The sequence below is a fragment of the Nyctibius grandis genome, chromosome 3 (assembly GCF_013368605.1).
Source record: "Nyctibius grandis isolate bNycGra1 chromosome 3, bNycGra1.pri, whole genome shotgun sequence".
In the NCBI taxonomy this organism is placed as follows: Eukaryota; Metazoa; Chordata; class Aves; order Nyctibiiformes; family Nyctibiidae; genus Nyctibius; species Nyctibius grandis.
The window spans coordinates 80720296-80736649 of NC_090660.1; the positions used below are offsets into that span (position 1 = coordinate 80720296).

The window sequence follows — 16354 nt, forward strand, 5'->3', positions numbered from 1 at the left end:
GTTGGACAATGTAAGGATGAGAAGGTAAAGATGGAGTGTCCTTCTCTTTGTAGCACCGTCTTGGATAAGGTCTGCTCTAGTCCAGCAACTGCTTCCAGCCCCAGGACATGTACAAATAGGTCCCATCACTGCCGTGTTTCTAGCATGAATTTCAACTAACACCCACATTTGTTTAGTGGCTGTCAGTCACATCACTGGCTTTTCTCAAGCTGGGGACAGAGAATCCTTAAAATTAACGTTGAGAATCCTTGGAATGTGTCCATCCCTTTTCATGTAATTATCATATCAGGTCCCATTCTGCACGCTTTATCAAGTGAATCAAGCTCGCAGCTTCCCAGTGGCTCTTGTTATAGTTCATCAGGGAAGTGGTTATTGATAGTTCTTTCCCCATTTATCCTGGTTTTGGCTTTCCAAAGCCCTTCGAGAGTGTGAGCAGGTCCAGCTGCCATTCCCCAAGTTTTAGCAGAGCTTGAGTTGTCCAGGGTTAGGTCTGGGGATACTAAAACAAATACTGAAATGCAGAAACATTCAGTATAAAACAATTTTATATGGTATCTATATACATTTGTAGGAAATGGGATGCAGGGGCGAAAATAATCTGAGCAGCTGTTTTACTGAAGTGATTTAGAAAATCCCTTGCATTGGTCCCTTTTTTTGTCACATCTTTGGAATAAAATGTGTGCAAATGAATTTGTGCATGTTTTACAGGTAGCAACAGCCCAGCCTTCACCACCAATAGGCTTTTTTCATGTAAAACATAAAACATTTGACATGGAATGTACTATTAAAGCCAGACCGAGGGGGGAGAGGCATTCAAGGACTGATTTCCATTTCAAACTGCATTCTGGCACTTTGTACTCCAGCACCATTGGTGGATCAATATTTAATGCCCGGAGATTCTGGCTCTGCAGGAGTCATGTCAGGGGACCTCCAGAGCCAATCTGCTTGGGTAGAGGAGTGATAATTATTCATGGGCTCCTGCCTCTTGCTCCTTCTCTTGCACAGCCCCACTCTGCTGACTCAGTGCCTTATTCAGTCTCTCTCCCTCTCTCCGCTGCTGTAGCCGGACGCCTTTGCCTTCGCCGCCTCTGAGAGCCCGCACGTCCCACCATGGCTAAAACAGCAATGGGTAAGAAACCGCGTCTCTTTTCCTTCAGCCAGTACAACGGCCACTATTTCCTAGGACCGCTACCTACACTGGGTGCTCTTCTCAGTGTCCCGACAGTTTAGAAAAAAATCAAGACCACGCTAAACGTATTTTTAATTTCTTTGATCAGAAAAAAAAAAAGAAAAAAAAAAAAGGGAGGGGGTGTGGGATCCCGGGGCTCTTCTAACGTCCTGAGATCAGATTAATTATTCACTGATGGGTGAGGTCGGCACATGGGCGCAGCCTAACTGTGAAACGGCTTTCGTTATTTTAAAGGTGAATATATATATATTATGGCATTAAAAAAGGAGAAAAGGAACCGGAAAGTTATCGCCGCTATAAATACGCCTCCCACCACCCCCGTAGCCCCCTCGGCCGGGGCCAGCGCTCCCCTCAGCTTCCGAAACGAACCGCGAACGGTGTGGGGCGAAGAGGGAGGAGGGCAGGCACCGCCGAGCGGAACCCGGCACCGCGGCGGCGGGGGGCGGCGGCCCGGGGGGGGCGGACTGGGCCGGCGGCTGGTGGTACCGGGGGGGTGGGGGGGGCTGCAGCGGGGCGGGCACCTGCCGCGGCGCGCACTGCGGGCCGGCCGCGCCCAGCCCGCTGCGGGGGGGCGAGGGGCAGGAGCGGCCGCTCGCCCGCTGCCCCGGCGCTGCCGGCTGCCCGCACGTGCAGTGTGCCGCGGGGCGGGGGACGCTGAAGTAGGTCACTGCATCACGGGTAGCGGGTATTTTCCAGCAGTTCCCACCCCGGTTTTCTGTCCCAGGGGGGCAGCTCACAGGCTGTTGTTATCTTGCGTTTTTCAGCTGCAAGCAAAGCATCCTCTCACCCCTCGCAACCCCCCGCCCCCGGCCAGCAGCCGCACCCTGCGCCCTGCCACCGCCCCCCGCTCGGCCCCGGGGCGCGGCCGGGCGTGGCGGGCTGCGGGAGCTGCGGGCTGCAGCCCGGCCCCGGGGAGCGCTTTGGCCACGGGTCCCTTCTGGCCACGGGGCGCTTGTCCTGGCGCCAGCGGGGGGAGCGAGAGGCAGCAGCCCGGCCCCTTTGTTCGAGGGTGCTGCCGGAGTGGGTGGGGAGTGGAAAATCGCAGTGGAGGGTGCGGGAGCGAGAGAAGAACAACGACCGTGGGGTCAGGCTGCTGAAAGCATCCGAACCGTTTTACTCCTTGATTTTTTTTTTTTTTTTTTGGGGGGGGGGGGGCGGGTAATGAGGCAGGACCTGTGTCTGACGCATTCAAATTCAAGTTTTCACAATCATTCACCATTAAAGTGATGCACACACAAATCCTACAAAATAAGGCTGGAGACCTCCGACGCAATTCTTATCCTTCCCCAAGAAGCAAATCCCATTCAAATTCCCATTCAGTGCAGACTCTGTTATCACTCTTAATCAGGTTGCACGAAGTTGTACCGAATCCTCCTGGCACTGGCTGTAACCGCTGCATTATACATTTATTTGTTTGAATGCTGATGTTCCGCTCCCGAGGAATAATCGGTGTGGACTGAAAGCATTTTAACCTGGCTGTGGTACCCCTGGGAACAAGGCATGAGACAGCTGTAGATGCAAATAGAGGAGGGAGACGAGGGCTGTGGGAGTCTGGCCGGCCCTGCAGTGCCGAGCACGCCGTCCCCTCCCCACTGCAGCAATCTGGTAATCAGGATTGATAATTTGTAGGCAGTCGGGAGACTTATCACTGCAGAAGGCCCTGTTAGGAATTCTGTCACTAGGGAAGAAAGGGCTCTTCAGCCTTTGATTAATGATCTCGCAGCACACAAATACAAAGGTTTCTGCAGCAGGAGAGATGCCTGGAATCATATCATTAGGTTTGCCCAGAGATGAATTGACTGTGTCACGCCAGTTTGCCTATTAAAACCTGGTTAACAAGCTACATACACAAGCAATAAAAAGGACTGTAACTACCTAGGTTTCAAAAAATACTAATTGCAACAGCATTCAATTAAAAAAATTAAAGATACGTTATGAAAAGCATCTTCCCTCTTCAAACTCACAAAGGTTAAGGATCCTCTTCACCATTTCTTTAACCCTTATTCTTCCTTGCTGTACTTAATTGTAGAGAAAATTTGGATCTAGACAGCATATTAGAATAAGCCACTTTCATTTTGAGAGTTTCTTCAAGGCAACAAATTTTATTTTCGTGTGGAAAAATAGATGCATTCTCAGTCATATGCATTTCCAGTTAGTGCTAAATAAGCTACATTTGTTTGTTACTCAAGCTTTACCCAGTAGACCACTGAGAGAACTAGAGTGCCTGATTTTTTTTTCCCTCTTGAGCACCGTATTTCGCAAAGTGGCAATAAAGGCTAGATCCTGCTGCCACTGGAGCCAAGAGAACATTGCTAATCAGCTTAAGCTGGCCCACTATTATGTTTCTGGCCCTGGTCCAGCAAGGCACTTAAGCAGGTGTCTGAGTTTGGGCATATGAATAGTCCTACTGGCTTTGGACAGAACTCTTCACACAACTCAGGTTAGGCTGATGCTAAATACTTTGATAAGCCTGTGTTTATGTTCTGCCATTGAAAGCAAAATTAAGCCTCATTTTCTCTTAGGCTCTGTTAAATAAAAGCTTTTCAAGGAGAGCTCCTTTGACTTGCATAGGAATTTCAATGGCTGCAAGAACTTCTGGAGCTCAGTACACCCTGAACGCCCACAAAGTTCTTTCTTCTGTTTAGTTTACACAGTATATGAATGATACACACCAGGCACACACATGCACATCTCTCTATTTATTTACTTATATTTCAGTGTGTCTTATTTTAAAATTTCATATAATGTGACTGTACAGAAATTCTGGGGGCTTTTAAATTGCATCCTCCCCTTGATGCCATCTTCCAAATGATGTACAGATGTCCTTCATACCTTATGCTCCCTGCCATACAGGTGATGTGTTACAGAAATCAGCTGCTTTTGCAGGTGGGGTCTCTACAGACCTTATGGGCCATGTGCCTGGTTGGATAAACTTTCTTAGGGTATGTACATGGCAGTGTGAGGGTGAAGCAATCAGTGATGCCACTGGAACTAAAAAAGGTGTCTCAAACCATTATTCCATTGTTTCCTTGCAGTGTTTAATTTAAAGAATATTTATTATGAAAACATCTTCAGACAATTATTATACAGAAAGTCTCAGGCCCAGTTATGTTTCTTGTTTATTTTATGGCAAGCTGTTTAACAGAAATACATGGGATATGTATTAAAGTGGTTTAATTCAGACTCCTTTTGAGATAGTGAGGAACTCTGTGAGGTCATAAATGGGTGGGATTATGAGGATACGGGAATTCAGGCAGCCCCACACTGCCTCCTTTGCATATCTCAGTAAGACTGATTAAACTGTTGTAAAAGTGCTTCAGAGATGTTCTTCTATTTATTCATTTGCATTTTAGTTACGAGCTCAGACCTCAATGCTTAGCTTGATGGATGCAATGTCACTGCTAGGTTTGTCTGTTAATGAGTCCTACATTATTGTTTTATCTGGTATGTAAACATACATATGAAGTCATAAATAAGGGTATGGTTGTTGAGATTAACTGGTTCAATTATTTTAATAAGTAGGCTTTTTTTTACTGCAAAAGGGTAAGTGTTTGCCTCTGATCTGCCAGTACACTTAAACAATTGTTTGATCTTCAACAATTGCAGATGAGTAGTCATCTGGACATCAATGTCAGTGACAAGCTTCAAGTTAAACAACATATGGCTAAGTGCCAGGCTGACTTTGGACTGAACATGATCCTTTCCATATTTTGCAGTTTTTAGCAGAAGGTTTTAACCTTTCCTCTTTTATTAATAAATACAGTTCGTCCCCTTTTATAAATAAATGAACACAAGTCAGCACTGAACTATTTTCAGTTGTCAGAAAATTACATATCTGTATAGACAAATACAAAATTACTTTAAGATGAGAAGAATGCAGACAAGATTAATAAAAGAGTTTATTGTCTCATAAAGTTAGCGGAAATGTGATTTGACTGACACCATTATTCAAAATTTTGTCAAGATCTAGCAGAAGAAACATTTCAATTAGTATATTTTTCTGAGAATTTTGATTACTAAGCTAATATGAAGTTGCTGGCAAGTACAGTTTGCTAGAGAACTGAAGGTTAACACCTATTCACATTCTTTTATTGTTTTTAAAGAGTAGATTACTCTTCCTGCTATTGAGAATTCAGGCAGTGATAATTTTAAAAACAGTCCATATGGCTGAGAACTTATATTGCCTCAGAGCAGATCTTTACTTACCCTGTGAAGGGTACAGGCAGGAGGATGGAGCGTCATCTATTCCATCATCGTATGGAAGAGGTCCCATAACATGCTGAGGAAATAAAAATAAAATGCAGCAGCTTGAACACTTCCAAAATGTTCCCTCACCTACACCTCCATCACCTCTTTGTCCCAATATAAGCTCTATTTAGACTAAAGGCTTCCCTGTTTAATAATGTATTCCTGTAATTTGTTCACATTGATTTTTTCAATTTGAATTTCCTTTAATGAATTAATTAAGCCTGGATTTTTTTCATTTATTTGGTATTTGTACTACAATGGAACATTTCTCTAAATCACATTTTGCACACCTATTTTTTACTATAAATATATGTGTAATCTAACCCTATGGTTAGATTTTTCTCAGGTGACATTCATTTCTTTAGAAAAGAATTCTTCATTTTCAAATTAATAGCATTAATTAGAAAAAAATCAGTACAGAAGATGTGACACTAATATCCAGCAATATATTTAGATAGCATTTTAGCCTTCAAAGACTGTACAAAATTAACTAATTAATTCTCCTAAGAGCCTTCTGTGAGAAGTAGGCATTATTATGTAGTCTGAAACACAGAGATCAGAGGGTTCCCACGACAGGTGGGTCTGGGCAATACTTGACCTGTGCAGCATTTTCATGTAGATCTAATTTAACTGCCTTATCAGTTCATAGTCAAAAGGAACAAGAGATGTTCAGCACTCCTGAAAAACATCAAGCCCTAGGCATCCTAAAACGGTGTCACTCCAAATAATTGATACAGTTGGAAAATTAACTCACTGAAAGCTTTGCTAAAGCTTATACAGCAAGAAAACCACCACTTGAATGTAAGGGACTGAGGGTGGCTCCTAGCCAGTAGGCAGCAACACAGCTGGAAGTGAAGTCCTCCAACAAGGCTTCTCACACAGTGTGCTCCCCCCAGGCTGTATATATATTGAGTACATGTGCCTTTTAACTTATGTTATCAGGCTTCAAAGCCCTTTATCCTGGCCCTCTCAGGAGTTCTGCCAGATACTTTAACGAGGAGCAAATGTCACATCATGAACTAGCAGTGCTTACTTACCTCTGCAGTACCTATCTTCAAAAATCCAATATTAGTTCTCCATACAAGTCATCTGTGCAAACAAAATGTGTTGCTGTCATCAGGTGGCTTGTAGAGAACGTCTTCTTCATCAGTATCCATAAAATGAACCAACTTTGAAAATGAGTCTTGCCTTGCTGGAGTCAATGGAGTTCAGCCACTGGCTGCAGCACAATCAGCTGATCCTTAGCCCATGGGGACATGCAAGTTGGCAGCTGATTTGGAGGAATGGCTACTATTCACATTTCTTTCTAGGCTACACACAATCCTCATTTATGAATTCTGTGGATACAGTCTGAGGTGGTATTGGTGAAATTTTATTCAGTTTAAAAATACTGTTGATCCCACTTGGAACTATGAGTCCCCCTGTGAACATCAGCCAGCAATTCTGCCTGGGACACATAACCTCAATCTTGCAAGGTGCTGGGCACCCATGACTACAGTGCAGGCAGTATCTAATGCTCTTATTGCTCAGCACTTTTCAAAACCAGAAAAAAATGCTTTGGAGACCTCAATCTGCACAGACCTGCATCCTCAGTTGAAAAAATGGACTGATGCAGAAACACTGGCCCCTGGGAACAAAATGTTCAAAACATCGTGTGTCTGAGCCATACCAGCATACAGAGCTGCTCTGTAATTATTTCATTTTCTCTTCCATTTATTATGTTTTTCTTGTCTGCTAATACATAATTTAACAAATGAAGTGAATTTAATCCTCTTTCTGCCAGGATGTGCAGTTAAACTGATGCACAGCACCTACACAAAACATTAGGCTTTGCTGAATACATTTAGAAATGTTATTTTTTGAAGGTCTAGCTGTCTAATCCAAGAAGTTCATAAATAAGTTATAGCTTATGCACTCATTCTAACACACAAAACCCATCACTGTCGTAGCAGTTATTGTGTGGAGAAATTGTGATTCTTCACGCACACAATCACAAAATAGGATGGTTGGGTTTCGGTGGGGTTTTTTTCACCAGCTTTGCCCCAAGCAGGTGGTTTAGTTTAGGGAAGTGTCTGAGGATGGAGTTAGTAAAGCTCTAAGGCACCTGTGGTGGGGTACAGGTGTGACTGTACCCCCACAACATGTGGGGAGAGGTCAGCACCTCTGGCGATGGTCGAACAGCACATTGCTGATGTCTGCCCAGAGTGGATGTACAGTCAGTCACACAGAGAGAAATGCAGGAGGGGATGGTGAAACTTCAGTCTTCCCTTGTGCACTTTGCCTGTGGTCATAGAGAAGCCCTGCTTCAGTCTTCACCATTGTGGCAGGAGGCAAAAGAGGTGGCAATGGGTGCATTGCTCCCCCTCAGCCACACAGTTGGTGGCTGGCCTCTGATTGTGGCACTGGGATGTGATGGCCCTCATCCCTATGTGTCTTCCATCCCTGGAGAATGCTGGAGCCACCAAGCTGTGGCCCCTTCCCACCCTCCTGAGGGAATAGCATCATGCTGGAGAGAGGACAAGAGAGCACGCAGGAGGGAGCATGACCTCCATCTGGTAACTGGGAAGCCCTGGCTTACAGGACCATTGCTGGATTTTGCATGATACGGCAAAATAGAAACAGTTGTGGGAGAAGAAAATAAAATTTGAGTTTCTTTGGGTGGCAATTAGGACCCTCCAGCTTGAATCCCCTCATTTCTGACAGAGATTGAAGCCAGCTCTGGCGTTTCCCAGTCCAGGGTGCTCCCTGTAGACAGTTGTCCCAAAGGACAGGAGTAAGACAGCCAGCAACATTTCCCCTCCGCTGCATTTTAAAATAAAGCAGTGGCTGCCCCTGCATTTATGACGGACCCTGTTCTATCTATGTATGTGTGCCACATGCTCTCAGGAGATAGGCTACACAGACCTCTTCAGAGAATGAGGACTGCTTTGGAACAACATCCAACTCCCAGTGTTAGGGGATTAAACATTTAAAGTCTGAGGCACCCTTGCTTGTATAAAAAGTAGCACCCTACAATGCACTACGAATTTGAAGAGCACAAATTGAGGTATTTATGGATTTTTGTGACTTCTCTGCAGCTGTGCAGGAATTTGCAGAATCCATTTTGGACTTACAAGCCTGAATTTTTCTTAAATATCATTTTAGGCACCTAGCTCCTTTGTTGGATTTGTCAGTTCAGTCATTTTATGACCTGACGCTTTCTTCATTAAGATGGGGATAATGTTATGTACTTACCTCCGAATTGTGATGTGAGGTTATGATGTTCCATACTGCATGGAAAGGTATAATATTGCCCTGGTGTTAATAGAAGTTGCAAAAATCCATACTGACCAGATTAGGAAACTTACCTACTAAAGCTGTATCGGCATTCTGTGCTTTTCAGGTACTTTTTATAAAGCTTAGGGAGTTTCGTAGGTAAAGAAAAAAAAATGAAGTATGTAATTTATACTATGCAAATAGGGAAGTTACCTTAAGGTAAGGTATGTTTTACCTGAAGCTGGCTAAGGTACCTTTTAGCATTTAAAGTTTTTACATTTAAATATATTAAGTAGTTACTAAGTGACTACGTAGCTATAACTTTTGATCTTGATACTATTTTTGATCCATTCTAAAGTTATTGAAAACACATATTGTCCTGTTGGGCTAAGTTTTCTGATACACACATGTTCAGATTCATCCTGTGGTTTCTAGTAGGATGGCTCCTGATGAGATTTCATTGGCAGGGCTCCCTGAAGTGTCTAACATAATTACGGTGGTTATTTTTACCTTTTCAAAAGACTGTGGAGACCACAGCCAGGTCAAAGATGTATAAAAATTTTTACCTACATTTGTATATAAAAGTGTAGCAAAAATTAATTTTTTTTATTTATTACTATTTTTGTACTGCAAATTCTCCAGTTCCCTTAATGGAGCTGTAAGAAACATTTGCATACTCCTGGGAAATATTTTAAACTAAAATGAATGCATGAATCAAGCTCTATAATTTTCCAAAGACATTTTTTGGAAGTGAAGTTCATTTCTGTCACTCATTTTATTAGTCTTTAGTAAATATTACATTTAACTATTTTGATATATTTGTTTCCTACATCATTCATGTGAAAAAAAGAGCAACTGATATCACTCAGCAGTCATGTTTATAGTCACCTGAATATACAGTCTTTGTCTCCAGGTACTGGCATTTATTCAATTTATTATGTAGATGGAATACAAAAGACTATTTCTAAGCTAATATCTTTTCTGTGTCTTTAGATATTTTTTGATGCTGTCAAGACTACAGTCAGAGAGCTTTCAAAAGTACACGTTGTCGTTAGGAAAGAAGCCCATACTCATTGTGGTTTAAAAACCGAAGTGTTCAATCTTTGTCAAAAAAAACACTCGTTCTCAAGGCAAATAGCTTCTTGCTGGGGAAACAGTGTTCTACCTCTAAACATCGTTATTTTCTAAGTAAAATATCAATAAAGACTTCTTAAGAAAAGTAATGGTAAGATATCTGCGTTGAGGAGTCAAGTTATTCCCTTTTGAAGTGCATTCACATTTTTTGCAGTGAAACATTAAGAAGGGAAATATCTTTATAATAAGAATAATACTGTGTTAGATTAACAGAATTTCACCTTCTAGTGGTGGGAGGCCTGCAAAACAGCATTAAACATGACAGTGGTACTTTTAAGTGCTCTGCAAAATTGCAATTACCAGTTTGCGTAGCTTGCCAATGCTATTCTAGAGGTCTCAGCTCTGCTAGCATCCTGATTTCTGCACGAAAGATGTGAACAGTACTATCACGGGAAAAAAATTGCAATAATAAGAATAAATACTGAACCCTGGCAGAAAATTCAAGGCATTTAGAGAAGCAAACAGGAGTAATCTACAATACAAAGGTTACAAAATTACAATTAGTACATTTCTATGTAGTTATACAGATATAATTTTCTAGATTAAAACAAAAATTAAGAAAAAGTATCCTGGAAACAGAGTATTATATCAGGTGGACCTCAGTCTGTCCCTGCACTGCTACTCTAATATTTTTATAGTCTTTTAGTGTCATTTACATATTAGAGAAAAGTCTGAGCTAGCAGTCAGAAGGATTTCTGTTTCAGATGACTCTGAACTTTCTTGTGAACATTCTGCCATGCTAATGAGAGTTTCCCATCTGCTCCATCCCCACCAACTGATTTCTAGTCCCAGTCCATTTCCTTGGTACCCTTTCCCTCATTTTCTTAACCCAATCTCATTATCCAGTCGGTCACAGTGTCACTCATTCTTGGTCCAGTTTCAATCATCCCATCCCTTGACTGACTTTATGTTTTGGGTTTTTTTCTTCTTCTTTTTTTTTAATTCATCTGCTCTCAGCAATTTCTTCCACCAGCCAGATTCAACTCTCATCCCTTCACACCGCCCATTCCTTCTGATAATCCCCCACACTTCTGCGGGACCAGAAGGGGAGGAATTAAGACCACAGGATAGTTGTTTCCTCTTCTGTTTCCAGTTTACAGCACTCCTCTGGTCCACAGCGACCAGGAGGAGCAGTGCTTGAAGCATCACTCTCAGCCCATGTGGAATCAGTCATATGTCCAGCACAAAGTGCCTTCAGAGAAATTGGCTGTAAAGCTTGGTCATGTCTCTTCCAGCCATGGGTGAAGCCTGAAATCAGATATTTCAATGACTTATTCCATGGCCAGGCCTGGGCAGATTTTTCAAATGAGGAATGATTTCCTGGCACAAAGTCCTAGAGCCTTTCAAACAAATACAATAAGCACTTGTTTAGTTTACCACGTGCAAGCTATGTATTTATCCCTAGTCATCTTCCCAGAAATAGTGAAATGATTTTTGCTAAAAGCTTCTCCAAAATTCAGCCAGAGGCAGCCCTCCAGCCAAGAAAACTGTAGGCCAAATCATTGTAATTTAACAAAGTGATACTCAGAGAAAGGAGGGCTCCCATATTTTCTAATGCAGTGGAAGTAGATGGGGAATAGCAATGGCTCACTGTGGTGTATGGGTCACACATTTAAGTGACTAAGATGTGCAAAGGCCAGGAACACCAGTGTTGCTGGAATTAGATCCTAAACCAGTGCAAATCTATGGTAGTAGACCCATGTTGATTTATGTCTGGTGAATCCACTTTTTGCCCTTTAAATCTCCTGAAGCAGCAGCTTAGGAAGGAAACATCTCCTTCATTATTTTGAAAAGCCATCTAAAAGCCAGCTACACTAATAAAGGATAATTTGATTATACAGGAAAAGAGACTTTTTAATATGGGAAAAAGAATTTGATTATACAACAAAAGAGAAAAAACAGGCCGTTATGAGTTGTCATTTGGGTATCTCCAGCTCCCGTTACTTTTAGAACATATTGAAAAATGTGACGGCCAAGCCAGTCCTGGAAGTTTGATAAGTCTCTTATAAAGGACGGGCTGAACAACACCAAAAAAAATCTGATTTGCCTTTAATGACAGACTGTTGATGCTGGGATATGCTGGTGCACAGTGCCCTGAAAATCTGGCTGTTGCAAGTGAAGATCCTTTTTTGACAGAAAGCAATGGAGCATCTCTGCAGGGATCAACTCCTCATGTGGTTAATTCAGTAGCAGAGCTGTGTCTCTGAAATCATCAAGATCCTCTTCTGTGTAAGTGGAGGCCAGTACTGCAGAAAAATAAAGACAGGGATACAGATAGAAAGGTAGATAGCTACAGAGAGATAAATAGACTGGCAGAGCAAATGAATTCTAGAAATCTTCAGTAATATTTCAGAACAGGGAAAAAATCACTAAATTGAGAAACAGTATGAAAGAGGGAAGGAGAAGAGAAAGGTGAAAAACAGAGGTGGATCATGAAAGACTTACTTAGGAGCAGTCACATTACTGAAAGTCCGTATAAATTGTTATAGCGTAGATATTTATGCATTAATTTTACATCTTCAAAAATCAATGTATTTCTATCATGCAAATCTGAATAAAGCTACTTAAAACACAGGTCACTTTCTCTGACCAGTGCTTCTTGTTCGAGTTCCATTGTAACATCAGTTATAGCAGAATTATCCCACCAGCAATTGTTCTCTCTCAGCCAATTTAATCAATTCTGAATAATATACTGATTTCTTTGAACCATCAGCATGGTTTCAAAGAAGAGGCTGTCATTCTTTATTTTTCTTTTTTTTTCTCATTCATTTTACACATCTTCTCATTAAAGTACTCAATAATATTTATAATCTGTGTCTAAATATGATAAATTTTAGCAACATGCTGTTGAGTGGTATTATTTTCTTAATGGAGGCAATCAAATGTTTGAATATATGCATAAAGACATGGCAGGATACAATAGTACAGTAGAAGTATAAATCAGGTAATTAGTAATAATAGCTGCATAGTTTAACATCATACAGAAAAATGTGAAAGCCACAGAATAACAGACGTGACAAATAGCTCAAAAATTTCATCTTAGGAAGTCCCCCCGAAAGCATCTATTGGATAAAACTTAAATGCACCGAAGTCAGAGTTTTTAGTTGACTTAAAACAAGGCTGGGATTTCATCCGCGAATGTTCTGATTGCTAATAAAACAGTATTAATCAGCTCAAGATCAGGACTGACAAAAACTTCAAGCTATTGTAATTAATTTTACTGGGAGTTAGGAGAAGTTCACAACAGTAGAATGACGCAGGACATGGGCCATATCTTCTAGATGGGATTCTAGAGGACCACTCATAAATGGCCACAGTTCAGTGGGTGCTCAAGCTGAAGCTTTATTTTAGCATACATGCTTTGCATGTATTTTTTCTCAGGCTAAGAAAGGATGTGACAAATTGGAAAATGCTTGTCACCTAGCAGGAATCAGCATTATTGAAGAATTCAGCACTTCACACAAGTCACTTCATTGATTGTTGTCACTGCCCAGAGCAGTTTTACTAAAAAAAGCAAAGAATGTCCAATTAAATAAAGCTCTCAGATTTATTTTATGGTCTGGATTATGTCTTTAGTTTGACCTGTATTAATGTTTTCAATTGTGCCAATTTCTGGTTAAAATAAGCACATTTATATCTACATGCTCTATTTCCAATATGATTTTATGGTTTCACTCAATAACAAAACTCACAGAAACCCCAGATTTGTTGTGCTACGTAAGTTAATACTCACTGATGACCAGACTGCTATTTTATTTGCAACTATTCCAAGAATGAATTGATCATTTAGACTCTGCAAGTTACACAAAAACTTCCCAGTGAGGCAAAACCAAATTTAAAAGAATGGTGACAATACTCTTTACTTGCTTTTATGTATCTTTTTTATTGCCTGTGTCTATTCTGTATGGCTTATTGCTTGCTTTGCAAGCAAGCTTAAATGCTGAGAGAGTTTTTACCAAATCTGAAAGGGTACTTGGAAGACTGCATTTCAAAAAAGAGGTAGGATGACTGGGGAAGCAGCCTATGGTGACGGCCACATCTGAAGTCCAGCAGCTGAACAGCCGGGGTCTCTTCCTGATGGTACCCCAACAAGGTATTCTTGGAACATGCCAAAAGGAAACTTGAGGTTCTTTGGCAAGAAAGGAGGTAGGATAGAGGGCAGCAAGTGAGTGAGTGGTTGGGGGAAGAGCCAGGAAAGGAGCTCGAGGGATTTGGTTCTGTAATGTGCTGGAAATGAGCTCACCAAGAATCTGCAGCTATTGCACAAACCCTGAATAATAGCAATATGCAGAGGTCCAGTGAGGTGAGATGCTTTTTGTTGGGGTAGCAAGCACTAAAAGATGTGAATAACAAGAGGAGTGGAGCTGGGGCTGTAAGTTGTTAGCAAACCCTCGCTCCCACAAGAGCACACATAAAATTAAGCTCACTCTGGGAACTGAACTGTGGAGAAACTGGTTGGAAGGACATCTAGAGGTTATCTAGCCTGTCCTGCTTGAAGAAGGACCATCGCCACTTTGTCTAGCCAACTCCTCAATGGATGATCTCACAACTTCCCAAGCCACTATTTGTCGCTGTTGTACCTTCTTCTGTTATCTAGAAGTCTGTCATTTCATTGGTCTTTCCTTCCGACTAGTTGTAAGCAGCTAGTATATTGTCTCTTAGCCACCTCTTTGCCCAACTAAACAAACCTGGGCCCCTCCACCACCCTTCACAGACCACATGCTTCAGGTTCCTCACCTGCCTGGTAGCCCTCCACTGGACCTTCACCTGTTCCTCCATGTCCCTCTTAAAGTGAGGGGCCCAAAACTGGATGCAGGACCTCAGGTACAGCTCCACAGCATCAAATACGTTCAACCACTGGTGAACTCAACCTCCCCTCCTGTTGATTCACATACACTTCTGCTTCCAGCCTGCTTCCTCTCTCCATTTTCCCAATATGACCCCTTTAAAAGAAAGGTGGAAGAAATAGCAAAAAACCTCTTCCTTATGAGACTTTCAGAGACAACCTATATATGCTGAATTTATGTCTTTAAATTTATTAAAAAAAAAAAGTCACTGCCCCAGTATCTGTTCCTATTTTGGTGCTTAGACTTCATCTTTCAGCATTGACAGTTATGGGTTTGCATAGCCACACACTGGGACATCATCTGAAATTTCACTTGGGCATTTTTACTGTCTTTAGGACTGTGTAGAAGACTAGCAGAAAGTTATCTTATGTCTTTAAATGCTGTGAAAATAGATTTTCACGGTGAACATGTTGAACACTGACACATCTAGAAGTAGCCCAAGTTTCTAGATTTGAGGACCTGCCGAAAGGTACTTTTCCTAGTCATTCTGCTGCCCACCTGTTAGGAGATAATGCCAAATGAAAAGATGAGTTTTACAGAATCTGCTTTGTATCAACATGGTTGATCAGGGAGTTGCTCTCATTTTTGCTTATTCTGTGCGGTGCTTTCAAAGTCCTTCAAAACCTAAAGACATTATTTTTGAACCAAAAGATTTCTCCAAGGATAAACGCACCCTTGATAGGCTTCCTACATGGGGAGACTTTCTTAAATTAGGGACTAACTTTCTCTAAACCCAGAAATTCAGTCCTTTGGAATATCTTGTAATTAAATAAATACAGCCCCTTGCTTCCATATATGCCCAATTGAGTAGACTCTTAAATTTGTATAAAAGCATTTAAATTTCTATAGTCTTTGTTATGAAAAAAGGAAATTAAACCATACAATATAAAGCACCAGAGTACAAGGCATCTGCAATGCAGTTTCCATTATCACACCTCCTTGGGTTTAAAGCAAAGTCCTGCACAAATACAAGTACATCGACAGACAATTTCTAATATCAAACAGTTTTTTACAGAAATTTAAGTCACTTACTAAGAGCTCATTTTGTTCTGGCATTCAAATTTAAAATGCCATTGTTAATTAACACAATTGTAATGTGTATGCCATTGTTTGTTCACTACAAGGATAGGAACCTTTCATTTTTAAGTAATTACTTACCTATATCATTTGCAATTGTGTACAGAAAGCAAACTAATGCCTTTATTCAAACTGATGAGACAACCTTATTTTAAAATGTCCCACAAAATTAAAATTCCATTCAAAACCCAGAAGAAAACTGGACTTTTCAAACTGTGTCCTTTTATTGTCTTTTGCATTTTGACATTTAGTCAGTAGTCATGGCAGCCAGTAAGAGTGATTGTGTAGCTTAAACATGCAGTTACACGTATTTGACTTTGGGTTAAGTACATTAAATACATGTGGATTGCTCAAAATCAAGCAATAAACTTATGTAAAAAAAGCGGTAGATATACATTTTTATGTATACACATACATATAAAGTAAATAATGAATGCTTCTATGTGTTTCCTATTCAGACACCACAAAATGGGTTTTCTAGGCTATATAAAATGATTAGTTTGAGGAGTACCTTCCACAGCCCTCACAGCAGCTTATTGTCTTTAAAATGGATTCTCCTGATAATTATGGTGTGAAAATAATTGCAATAGGTTCTGCATTCAGT

General features: G+C 41.1%; 1 protein-coding gene across 1 annotated transcript in view; it reads left to right on the forward strand.

Annotated features, from left to right (window-relative positions):
• The first annotated feature begins 1065 nt into the window (after nt 1-1065).
• The window catches only part of STMN2 (stathmin 2), a 44135-nt gene continuing 28846 nt past the window's right edge, over nt 1066-16354 (forward strand). The window contains exon 1 of the mRNA XM_068396622.1: nt 1066-1129. Coding sequence (XP_068252723.1) covers nt 1111-1129 — 19 coding nt within the window. The 5' untranslated portion in view covers nt 1066-1110. The remainder of the gene's footprint in view (nt 1130-16354) is intronic.